The sequence below is a fragment of the Cherax quadricarinatus genome, chromosome 40 (assembly GCF_038502225.1).
Source record: "Cherax quadricarinatus isolate ZL_2023a chromosome 40, ASM3850222v1, whole genome shotgun sequence".
Classification (NCBI taxonomy): domain Eukaryota; kingdom Metazoa; phylum Arthropoda; class Malacostraca; order Decapoda; family Parastacidae; genus Cherax; species Cherax quadricarinatus.
In genome coordinates, this window is record NC_091331.1 from 16,760,648 (window position 1) to 16,774,163 (window position 13,516).

General features: G+C 38.0%; 1 protein-coding gene across 7 annotated transcripts in view; it reads left to right on the top strand.

Moving 5' to 3' along the window:
• Positions 1–13,516, top strand: part of Nipped-A (Transcription-associated protein Nipped-A) — a 362,660-nt gene that overhangs the window by 87,740 nt on the left and 261,404 nt on the right. For all 7 annotated transcript variants that reach the window (XM_070092733.1, XM_070092739.1, XM_070092738.1 and 4 more), the window contains exon 12: positions 3,789–4,061. In XM_070092733.1, coding sequence (XP_069948834.1) covers positions 3,789–4,061 — 273 coding nt within the window. The remainder of the gene's footprint in view (positions 1–3,788; positions 4,062–13,516) is intronic.

Consider the following 13,516-nt stretch of genomic DNA (forward strand, 5'->3'; position numbering starts at 1 on the left):
TTTCCACACTCCGAATTTTCTGCATAATATTTACACCACACATTGCCCTTAGACAGGACATCTCCACTGCCTCCAACTGTCTCCTCGCTGCTGCATTTACCACCTAAGCTTCACACCCATATTAGAGTGTTGGTACTACTATACTTTCATACATTCCCTTCTTTGCCTCCATAGATAACGTTTTTTGACTCCACATATACCTCAACGCGCCACTCACCTTCTTTCCTTCATCAATTCTATGATTAACCTCATCTTTCATAAATCCATCCGCCGACACGTCAACTCCCAAGTATCTGAAAACATTCACTTCTTCCATATTCCTCCTCCCCAATTTGATATCCAATTTTTCTTTATCTAAATCATTTGATACCCTCATCACCTTACTCTTTTCTATGTTCACTTTCAACTTTCTACCTTTACACACATTCTCAAACTCATCCACTAACCTTTGCAATTTTTCTTTAGAATCTCCCATAAGCACAGTATCATCAGCAAAAAGTAACTGTGTCAATTCCCATTTTGAATTTGATTCCCCATAATTTAATCCCACCCCTCTCCCGAACACCCTAGCATTTACTTCTTTTACAACCCCATCTATAAATATATTAAACAACCATGGTGACATTACACATCCCTGTCTAAGACCTACTTTTACCGGGAAGTAGTCTCCCTCTCTTCTACATACCCTAACCTGAGCCTCACTATCCTCATAAAAACTCTTTACAGCATTTAGTACCTTACCACCTATTCCATATACTTGCAACATCTGCCACATTGCTCCTGTATCCACTCTATCATATGCCTTTTCTAAATCCATAAATGCAATAAAAACTTCCCTACCTTTATCTAAATACTGTTCACATATATGCTTCAATGTAAACACTTGATTTACACATCCCCTACCCACTCTGAAACCTCCTTGCTCATCCGCAATCCTACATTCTGTCTTACCTCTAATTCTTTCAATAATAACCCTACCGTACACTTTTCCTGGTATACTCAGTAAACTTATTCCTCTATAATTTTTACAGTCTCTTTTGTCATCTTTCCCTTTATATAAAGGGACTATACATACTCTCTGCCAATCCCTAGGTACCTTCCCCTCTTTCATAAATTTATTAAACAAAAGTACCAACCACTCCAACACTATATCCCCCCCTGCTTTTAACATTTCTGTCATGATCCCATTAGTTCCAGCTGCTTTACCCCCTTTCATTCTACGTAATGCCTCATGTACCTCCCCCACACTTATATTCTGCTCTTCTTCACTCCTAAAAGATGGTATACCTCCCTGACCAGTGCATGAAATTACTGCCTCCCTTTTTTCCTTAACATTTAAAAGTTCCTCAAAATATTCTCGCCATCTACCTTATACCTCCATCTCCCCATCTACTAACTCCCCTACTCTGTTTTTAACTAACAAATCCATGCTTTCCCTAGGCTTTCTTAACTTGTTTAACTCCAAATTTTTTTCTTATTTTCATTAAAATTTCTTGACAGTGCCTCTCCCACTCTATCTGCTCTCCTTTTGCACTCTCTCACAACTCTCTTCATCTTTCTTTTACTCTCCATATACTCTGCTCTTCTTATAACACTTCTGCTTTGTGAAAACCTCTCATAAGCTACCTTTTTCTCTTTTATCACACCCTTTACTTCATCATTCCACCAATCACTCCTCTTTCCTCCTGCCCCCACCCTCCTATAACCACAAACTTCTGCCCCCCATTCTAATACAGCATTTTTAAAACTGTTCCAACCCTCTTCAACCCCCCCCCCCCCCCCCGCTACTCATCTTTGCACTAGCCCACCTCTTCGCCAATAGTCGCTTATATCTCACCCGAGCTTCCTTCTCCCTTAGTTTATACATTTTCACCTCCCTCTTACTTGTTGTTGCCACCTTCCTCTTTTCCTATCTATCTCTTACTCTAACTGTAGCTACAACTAAATAATGATCCGATATATCAGTTGCCCCTCTATAAACATGTACATCCTGCAGCCTACCCATCAACCTTTTATCCACCAATACATAATCTAATTAATTAAAAAATAATTGTTGTATTTAACCAGGTATGCATGTCCATGTGAGCAGCAATTCATCACACATACAATATTCAAAAAAATCATAGCACTTTTAAGTTTCTCACACTCATTTTTAGCCTTTGAATGACTTGTTGGATCATGTGAAATCAAATCTCTCTTGGAATTAAAACTGTGACCTACTCAGTGCTGCCTCATCACTGTTTCATAAAAACCACACATGATATAAAACTCTTGTAAATAACATTGAAACTTAGGGTTAGCTAAGAAGAAAAAATTATTGAAAAAAGTTTTCAGAAAAAACATTTTTAGTGTTATGCACAAATTTATCACCTGTAATTACTAGACTTTAATGTGTCAAACATTGACACGAAAAATCATGAAGCCTTACATTTTTTCATTACACAAACCTGGCCTGGGGCTAGGCTGTGGGAATGAATCTCAATTTTCTCCCTGAGGAAGTGGAAAAAAAAATTCTTCCCATGTAAACCACTTGTGACGTAAGAGGCATCTAAAATGCCAGGAGCAAGGGGCTAGTAACCTCTTGTCCTGTATAGATTACTAAATATAAAAAGACAAACTTCATATTTCTTTTTAAGTCATCCTGCCTTGGTGGGATACAGCTGGTGCATTAAAAAAAAAAAAAAAGTATGTACAGTATTACTGTCAGTGTAATCTTCTTATATGAAATCATCAGATCCTCCTATATAATTGGGAAGAGGACTACATAGAGTATTTGAGTGCCTGTCATTAACTTCATTGCAGGCTTTAATATAAACCTTGCAGCTGTAAAAGCTGGGATATTTTTTTTTATTTAATTTTTAACATCGACTGTCCCCCATAAAAAAAAGAAACTTTCACCATCACTAGTAAATCACCATCTTGCCAGAGGCATGCTGATATTACAGCTTAGATGACCTAAATTGCAACATACCCACTCATCCAGAATGCAGGCACTGTACTTCCCACCTTCAGGACTAAAGTCCAGCTAATTGATTACCTGAATCAGATAGTAAGTTAGTAGACAGCAGCCACCCAAGGAGGTTCTATCATCCTGCCACATGAGTGTGAGATGAAAACCTGTAATTGTTTTTTTACAGTCATAGGATTACTGGCGTCTTTTCTGTGTATTTTTATATGTATATACTTCACCCTGCCTCGGTGGGAGACGGCCGACTTGTTGAAAAAAAAAAAAAAAAAAAAAAAACTTCTAAGCTGTTGTATTCTGGGCACCTCTGCAAAAGCAGTGATTATGTGTGAGTGAGGTGAAAGTGTTAAATGATGATGAAAGTATTTTCTTTTTGGGGATTTTCTTTCTCTTTGGGTCACCCTGCCTCGGTGGGAGATGGCCGACTTGTTGAAAAAAAAAAAAAAACACAAGATGGCAGGGACATCTTGCTACATCTAATTTACATTTAGATCATACTACACATGCAGATATGTGCATGTGTTTACACCCATCTGAATTTTCTTGTTTTCTTAATAGTTCTTGTTATTACTATAATATTTCTTTTCATCTGCATGGGAAAATGGAGAAGAATCTTTCCTCCATAAGCTTTGTACATCATAAAAGGTGACTAAAATGCCAGGAGCAAGGGGCTAGTAACCCTTTCTCCTGTATTTAATTATTAAATTTAAGAATATTTTTTTATGTTATCAGTAACGGCTTAAAAAAACATATATATATATATGTATAAGGTTAACATTTGTATTTTTTCATTTGGATGCATGTGTGATTTCTAATGTACCAGATGGTGGAAGAATGGGTCAAGAACAAGAATCCAATAGCAATAAACCAGGGCCCAAGTTTGAGAGAGAAGTCAATCCTTCTTGTGAAGCTGATGCAGTATGTGGAGAAGAGGTTCTCAGAAGACACAGAACTCATGGCTCAGTTTCTGGAACTTGTAAATCATGTTTATCGGGATGATACTCTCAGAAACACTGAACTTACAGCTAAGCTGGAACCTGCTTTTCTGGCTGGCTTACGCTGTACTCAGCCTCCAATCAGGGCCAAATTTTTTCAGGTATTTATTTCCTTAATTTGATTTATTTTTAGACATTATTTTGACAGGATTTCTTCCATTGGAAAGAAAAGGAGTTCATATAAAATCTCCTTTTACGTAATCTCATTTTTGTGCAAAGCCAGTTTTTTTTATCACTGTCATTTGATCCCTCTTGTTACCTTGATCACTGTGGGACAGACACTACCTTACATTGACCCTCTGGTTTCCATGATTTTCTTTCAATCAACAGCAAACCCTTGATATGACAGAGCAGTAGATAGGAGGGTTTACTGAGCTTTTGTTTACCTCTGAATTCTGTACAGTTTCATTTCTCTTATCTTTTACTATTTTTACTTCATTACAGAATGCTGCAAGTGTAGTATTTCAAGCCGACAAGCTTTATGGCCATACCACTTGTTCTTACAGATAGCTAAATAATAATGACCAATCCTCATAAAACTTTCCCTGCCAAAATTAGTGTTTAGTGTATCTGGGATTCCAACAAAACAGCAACAGTTTAAAGTTCACATCAAAATTTTCTGTTTTTAATAATTGCAAAAAAAAATTCACAGTTTTGAAATGGCATAGTCCTACTTCTTATCCAAATCATATTGAGAACCTTTGGTATGAAATGAAGTTGGTGCACAGGTACTCAGAATTTAAAAACATTCAATAATTTTGCATTTGAAGGGAGTTTAAAATGACTAAGGAATTATGCAAAAGGCTCACTGCAGTGGTCTACAACAAAAATGCTTTGGTAATAAAACTAGTCATTTTTTACTAATTTTGGGTAATTGAATACAAAAATGATGCTTAAAATTGCAAATTAAACTTATTTATAAAGATATTAGCAGTTTGGAGGGATATGTTGTGTATCTTTATAAGTATATGCTTCTAAACTGTTGTGTTCTGAGCACCTTGCGAAAACAGTGATTATGTGTGGGTGAGGTGAAAGTGTTGAATGATGATGAAAGTATTTTCTTTTTGGGGATTTTCTTTCTTTTTTGGATCACCCTGCCTCGGTGGGAGACGACCGACTTGTTGAAAAAAAAAAAAATAAAGCTATAGATTCAGGCTAGTTGCTGTTAACTTTGACCTGGGAGGGAAGGTGGGTAAATAAACTACGAGGGAAAAGTTCTTTATTCAGACCCACAATGTGTTTAAATCATATTTACAGTTCCCTTTAGCCACAATGCATAATTATTTAACCCTTTCAGTGGCTGTCGCATAGAACTGTTGTTGAGGCCAGCTCAGAAAAGCTGAGAGGTAAATTTTTGGCCTGGAAATGAGAGAATGGGACTGTGTAATGAGTGTGCACAGTATAAAAAGTCCTGCTCCATGCAGGGCATCATGACCTTGTGTTTGGTTAAAAATAATAACCGAGGTGTTTTCTACAATGGTTTTATAGTTTTATTGTCTGTTTCTTGGTATCATTTAATAGAATGTAAGACGTAATATAACGAGATTATTTGGTGTAGCTGGTAGCGGGGAGTGAATGGTACGTCTTCGGAGGCTTCTTACTTTATTTGCAAAGTCGTGGTGGGTACACAGGCTTGTGTGTTGTGCCCATGGCCTGGGTAGGGCCATGCCCACGAGAGGAGAGAGCTAATAGGCCTTCTGTTTTGCTGCTAGGCCGCTGTGTGCGTGGGAGAGTGTGGGACCAGCTTCCCACAGACCTGGAGCAGGCCTAGAGGGCAGCACCTTAGTGATGCAAAATATGAACTAAGCTGGCAGACAGCATAGGCTGTCTGTGCAGACAGTACAGGCTGTCTACAGTAATACTGAAAGAAAGATTTTTTCATTGGTTTCTGGACTGGAAGTAGCTTGAAATTGGGCTCAAAGTAGTAGAAATATTCAATTTTTGCCAGTTTTCCTGAGGACTGGTAAGGCCTCCCTGTATGCCCCGGTCTTATTCAATTATTGTTTTACCATAAACTTTGACCAATCATTCCTGGTTGTATTTCATCTGAAAAACAGAGCAGTTCTTCTATTTTTGTGATTTTGAATTCTAAATGAAGGGCAAGTGTAATATAGGAGAGGCCTGGGGATGTGATTAATGAACAAAGGAAATATTGTTTTAGTGCCATGAATATTTTTAACCCTTTCGCTGTTGAGACCCCAGCTCACAAACTTGCTCTCAGTTTTGAAGAATTTTCCCAAAAAAAAAAAAAAATATTATGAAATGATAGAGAATCTTTTCCCAATGGTATTGACACCAAAAATACAAAATTTGATGGAAAACTTATGGAATTATGCTCTCGCAAAGTTAGCGACCTCGGCGATATTTATGCATTGGCAATTTCGCCCACTTTTAGCCCTATTTTAGGCTAATTTCATTATTCCAGTCGATTAAACTCATAGCTGTTTCGCTAGAACTCCATTTGTTCTATTGATTGAGTACAAGAAACCACCCATTTACCGATTCAACTACCCAATAAAGTGATCAGACATTGGTAATTTGGCCAATTTCATACACAATTCAAGTAAGGCCAATTTCAAAATAGGGTCCAGAATTAACAGTGCAAACATTCCTAGCACTAAAATAACATTTTCTTTGTTCATTAGTCACATCTCCAGGTCCCACTTGCCTTCCATTTTGAATTTTTATTCACACAAAGAATAGAAGATTTACTGTTATGCAGACTACTGTATTATTATAAAAATGGTATAAATAATATCAGCGCATTTGTGAAAGCATGTTAAACTCACCAGTTGACATATATTGTTTACTCTTGAACATAGGAAAAAATTGAACATTTCTGCTATTTTGAGCTCAATTTCAAGGTACTTTTAGTTCGTAAACCATTCAACGTCATCTCTATTTCTGTAATATATCTTCCATTCTATCAAATGAGACCAAGAAAACGAGAATAGTCATAAATACCATATGAAAATACACTGCAAACTCGGTGTTTTAAACCAAAAACATGGTCGGAGGTTTTTTTCTCATTATGCACTGTGTGCTGCAGGATTTTTTTTATACTGCACACACTAACCACTCAGACCCATCTTCTGCAAGACTGGAAGTCGCTAGAATTTTGGCGTAATATTACGGCACCAACACTGGCTTGCAAGCTGTAATATTATGACACTGCCAGTGAAAGGGTTAAACTGGTATTTTTTTAATTTTGTGTAAAATTTGCCAAATTACTGACTTTGTGCATTTTATAAGTAGCTGTAATAGTTCAATGGAAGGCATATTTGCAAAATAGCTAAGAATTTGATCAAATGGAACAATAGAATTGGCTGAAAATAAGAGTGAAATTGGGCAAAATTGCCTTTGCTTAATTCTGTAAATTATCCCTCAAATTTCATACATTTCGTGTCATTTCCTTCAGAAAAAGATTCTCTTCCATTTCAGAAGAAAAAATATTTTTTGTTTAAAAACTGGACACTGGCAGCAACATTATTTTGGGAAGTCTGGACAGCAAAGCATTAAAAAACTGCATTCAGTTTCCTTTAACCAGTCAGTTCTTATTGTGGTCATATTGGTTTCAGCATCCCAAAAACTATAGTGAAATACAATAAACAACCACATTTCACATAAGATACATTCCAGATAAACAGAGCTGTACATTAAATGCTATATATGCTGCTTTTTAAATATTTATGTAATAAAAGGGAGGTCCGGATTATTTTTGCAGGCACTGTAGACTGCATTGGTTTTTACGAAAGAGTTTGTCTTTCCTGTTGAGGTAGTTTTACATTATATACCTAATAGAGAATTGCTTATATTTGCTATGAGGCATCTAGGATTGGTGAAGTTGCATGACATGTCTAGTGTCTATAATATGGCAGCTGATGAGGGAAGGACTCTCAACTGGCAGCAGAAGAAGTGTCATTGGCTTTAGGCAAGAATCATGGTAGGAGAGGCTGTCTAGGTTGACATGGGGCTTTTGGAGCCCCATGTCAACCTAGGCACACACTCCTTGGGGTTTGGGGGCATTAGTTTTATAGGAATATTTATATCCTCTGTGGTGGAAATAAAGTTATGAATAGGAACCTGATTGTGGATCATTGTCCTCTTTTTCCTTTTCCCTTGTACTATCTCTGTTTTGAGAATCTACCATTGGGGAGGTTATAAGTTAGTGAAAGTTGGCTATTAGTGGTTGATACTGGAAAGCGATCATAACAAAGTTTCTCGTAGTTAATGATTCACTAGAAAGATACTGCATTTATGCTTATTTAAATTTTTTTGTATTCTTTTTAGCCATTTCAGTTCCTCTGGAGAAGAATTTATGGAATTTTGCAACTGTATTAATAGGTAGTAGGTTGGTAGACAGCAACCACCCAGGGAGGTACTACCGTCCTGCCAAGTGAGTGTAAAACGAAAGCCTGTAATTGTTTTACACGATGGTAGGATTGCTGGTGTCTTTTGTCTGTCTCATAAATATGCAAGATTACAGGAACGTCTTGCTACTTCTGCTTACACTTAGTTCACACTACACGTACATGCACACGTTTATTTATACACACTCATCTGAGTTTTCTTTGATTTTATCTTAATAGTTCTTGGTCTTATTACTTTTCCTTTTATATCCATGGGGAAGTGGAATAAGAATCTTTCCTCCGTAAGCCATGCGTGTTGTAAAAGTCAACTAAAATGCCAGGAACAATTGGCTAGTAACCCCTTTTCCTGTAAAGATTACTAAAAAGAATAAGAAGAAGAAAATTGTCAAAGTGGGAAGTCTGAATGTGCATGGATGTTGTGCAAATAATAAGAAAGAGATGATTGTGGATGTTATGAATGAGAAGAAACTGGATGTCCTGGCTTTAAGTGAAACAAAGCTGAAGGGGGTGGGAAAGTTTCAATGGAGAGGAATAAATGGGATTAGGTCAGGGGTTTCAAATAGAGTCAGAGCTAAAGAAGGAGTAGCAATAATGTTGAAGGATAAGCTATGGGAGGAAAAGAGGGACTACAAATGTATAAATTCAAGGATTATGTGGAGTAAAGTAAAGATTGGATGTGAAAAGTGGATTATAATAAGCGTGTATGCACCTGGAGAAGAGAGAAGTGTAGAGGAGAGAGAGAGATTCTGGGAAATGTTGAGTGAATGCGTGGGGAGTTTTGAATCAAGTGTGAGAGTAATGGTGGTTGGGGATTTCAATGCTAAAGTGGGTAAAAATGTTATGGAGGGAGTAGTAGGTAAATTTGGGGTGCCAGGGGTAAATGTAAATGGGGAGCCTTTAATTGAGCTATGTGTAGAAAGAAATTTGGTAATAAGTAATACATATTTTATGAAAAAGAGGATAAATAAATATACAAGGTATGATGTAGCACGTAATGAAAGTAGTTTGTTAGATTATGTATTGGTGGCTAAAAGGTTGATGGGTAGGCTCCAGGATGTACATGTTTATAGAGGGGCAACTGATACATCGGATCTTTATTTAGTTGTAGCTACAGTTAGAGTAAGAGGTAGATGGGAAAAGAGGAAGGTGGCAACAACAAGTAAGAGGGAGGTGAAAGTGTATAAACTAAGGGAGGAGAAAGTTCGGGCGAGATATAAGCGACTATTGGCAGAAAGGTGGGCTAGTGCAAAGATGAGTAGTGGGGGGGTTGAAGAGGGTTGGAATAGTTTTAAAAACGCAGTATTAGAATGTGGGGCAGAAGTTTGTGGTTATAGGAGGGTGGGGGCAGGAGGAAAGAGGAGTGATTGGTGGAATGATGAAGTAAAGGGTGTGATAAAAGAGAAAAAGGTAGCTTACGAGAGGTTTTTACGAAGTAGAAGTGTTATAAGAAGAGCAGAGTATATGGAGAGTAAAAGAAAGGTGAAGAGAGTGGTGAGAGAGTGCAAAAGGAGAGCAGATGAAAGAGTGGGAGAGGCACTGTCAAGAAATTTTAATGAAAATAAGAAAAAATTTTGGAGTGAGTTAAACAAGTTAAGAAAGCCTAGGGAAAGTATGGATTTGTCAGTTAAAAACAGAGTAGGGGAGTTAGTAGATGGGGAGAGGGAGGTATTAGGTAGATGGCGAGAATATTTTGAGGAACTTTTAAATGTTGAGGAAGAAAGGGAGGCGGTAATTTCATGCACTGGCCAGGGAGGTATACCATCTTTTAGGAGTGAAGAAGAGCAAAATGTAAGTGTGGTGGAGGTACGTGAGGCATTACGTTGAATGAAAGGGGGTAAAGCAGCTGGAACTGATGGGATCATGACAGAAATGTTAAAAGCAGGGGGGGATAGTGTTGGAGTGGTTGGTACTTTTGTTTAATAAATGTATGAAAGAGGGGAAGGTACCTAGGGATTGGCGGAGAGCATGTATAGTCCCTTTATATAAAGGGAAAGGGGACAAAAGAGATTTTAAAAATTATAGAGGAATAAGTTTACTGAGTATACCAGGAAAAGTATATGGTAGGGTTATAATTGAAAGAATTAGAGGTAAGACAGAATGTAGAATTGCGGATGAGCAAGGAGGCTTCAGAGTGGGTAGGGGATGTGTAGATCAAGTATTTACATTGAAGCATATATGTGAACAGTATTTAGATAACGGTAGGGAAGTTTTTATTGCATTTATGGATTTAGAAAAGGCATATGATAGTGGATAGAGGAGCAATGTGGCAGATGTTGCAAGTATATGGAATAGGTGGTAAGTTACTAAATGCTGTAAAGAGCTTTTATGAGGATAGTGAGGCTCAGGTTAGGGTGTGTAGAAGAGAGGGAGACTACTTCCCGGTAAAAGTAGGTCTTAGACAGGGATGTGTAATGTCACCATGGTTGTTTAATATATTTATAGATGGGGTTGTAAAAGAAGTAAATGCTAGGGTGTTCGGGAGAGGGGTGGGATTAAATTATGGGGAATCAAATTCAGAATGGGAATTGACACAGTTACTTTTTGTTGATGATACTGTGCTTATGGGAGTTTCTAAAGAAAAATTGCAAAGGTTAGTGGATGAGTTTGAGAATGTGTGTAAAGGTAGAAAGTTGAAAGTGAGCATAGAAAAGAGAAAGGTGATGAGGGTATCAAATGATTTAGATAAATCAAGAAACAGATGATTGCTGATGTTATGAATGAAAAGAAGTTGGATGTCCTGGCCCTAAGCGAAACAAAGCTGAAGGGGGTAGGGGAGTTTCGGTGGGGGGAAATAAATGGGATTAAATCTGGTGTATCTGAGAGAGTTAGAGCAAAGGAAGGGGTAGCAGTAATGTTGAATGATCAGTTATGGAAGGAGAAAAGAGAATATGAATGTGTAAATTCAAGAATTATGTGGATTAAAGTAAAGGTTGGATGCGAGAAGTGGGTCATAATAAGTGTGTATGCACCTGGAGAAGAGAGGAATGCAGAGGAGAGAGAGAGATTTTGGGAGATGTGAGAGAGTAATTGTGGTAGGGGACCTGAATGCTAAAGTAGGAGAAACTTTTAGAGAGGGTGTGGTAGGTAAGTTTGGGGTGCCAGGTGTAAATGATAATGGGAGCCCTTTGATTGAACTTTGTATAGAAAGGGGTTTAGTTATAGGTAATACATATTTTAAGAAAAAGAGGATAAATAAGTATACAAGATATGATGTAGGGCGAAATGACAGTAGTTTGTTGGATTATGTATTGGTAGATAAAAGACTGTTGAGTAGACTTCAGGATGTACATGTTTATAGAGGGGCCACAGATATATCAGATCACTTTCTAGTTGTAGCTACACTGAGAGTAAAAGGTAGATGGGATACAAGGAGAATAGAAGCATCAGGGAAGAGAGAGGTGAAGGTTTATAAACTAAAAGAGGAGGCAGTTAGGGTAAGATATAAACAGCTATTGGAGGATAGATGGGCTAATGAGAGCATAGGCAATGGGGTCGAAGAGGTATGGGGTAGGTTTAAAAATGTAATGTTAAGGTGTTCAGCAGAAGTTTGTGGTTACAGGAAAGTGGGTGCGGGAGGGAAGAGGAGCGATTGGTGGAATGATGATGTGAAGAGAGTAGTAAGGGAGAAAAAGTTAGCATATGAGAAGTTTTTACAAAGTAGAAGTGATGCAAGGAGGGAAGAGTATATGGAGAAAAAGAGAGAGGTTAGAGAGTGGTGAAGCAATGTAAAAAGAGAGCAAATGAGAGAGTGGGTGAGATGTTATCAACAAATTTTGTTGAAAATAAGAAAAAGTTTTGGAGTGAGATAAACAAGTTAAGAAAGCATAGAGAACAAATGGATTTGTCAGTTAAAAATAGGGGAGGAGAGTTATTAAATGGAGAGTTAGAGGTATTGGGAAGATGGAGGGAATATTTTGAGGAATTGTTAAATGTTGATGAAGATAGGGAAGCTGTGATTTCGTGTATAGGGCAAGGAGGAACAACATCTTGTAGGAGTGAGGAAGAGCCAGTTGTGAGTGTGGGGGAAGTTCGTGAGGCAGTAGGTAAAATGAAAGGGGGTAAGGCAGCCGGGATTGATGGGATAAAGATAGAAATGTTAAAAGCAGGTGGGGATATAGTTTTGGAGTGGTTGGTGCAATTATTTAATAAATGTATGGAAGAGGGTAAGGTACCTAGGGATTTTCAGAGAGCATGCATAGTTCCTTTGTATAAAGGCAAAGGGGATAAAAGAGAGTGCAAAAATTATAGGGGGATAAGTCTGTTGAGTATACCTGGCAAAGTGTATGGTAGAGTTATTATTGAAAGAATTAAGAGTAAGACGGAGAATAGGATAGCAGATGAACAAGGAGGCTTTAGGAAAGGTAGGGGGTGTGTGGACCAGGTGTTTACAGTGAAACATATAAGTGAACAGTATTTAGATAAGGCTAAAGAGGTCTTCGTGGCATTTATGGATTTGGAAAAGGCGTCTGACAGGGTGGATAGGGGGGCAATGTGGCAGATGTTGCAGGTGTATGGTGTAGGAGGTAGGTTACTGAAAGCAGTGAAGAGTTTTTACGAGGATAGTGAGGCTCAAGTTTGAGTATGTAGGAAAGAGGGAAATTATTTCCCAGTAAAAGTAGGCCTTAGACAAGGATGTGTGATGTCACCGTGGTTGTTTAATATATTTATAGATGGGGTTGTAAGAGAAGTAAATGCGAGGGTCTTGGCAAGAGGCGTGGAGTTAAAAGATAAAGAATCACACATAAAGTGGGAGTTGTCACAGTTGGTCTTTGCTTATGACACTGTGCTCTTGGGAGATTCTGAAGAGAAGTTGCAGAGATTGGTGGATGAATTTGGTAGGGTGTGCAAAAGAAGAAAATTGAAAGTGAATATAGGAAAGAGTAAGGTTATGAGGATAACAAAAAGATTAGGTGATGAAAGATTGGATATCAGATTGGAGGGAGAGAGAGTATGGAGGGGGTGAATGTATTCAGATATTTGGGAGTGGACGTGTCAGCGGATGGGTCTATGAAAGATGAGGTGAATCATAGAATTGATGTGGGGAAAAGGGTGAGTGGTGCACTTAGGAGTCTGTGGAGACAAAGAACTTTGTCCTTGGAGGCAAAGAGGGGAATGTATGAGAGTATAGTTTTACCAACGCTCTTATATGGGTGTGAAGCATGGGTGATGAATGTTGTAGCGAGGAG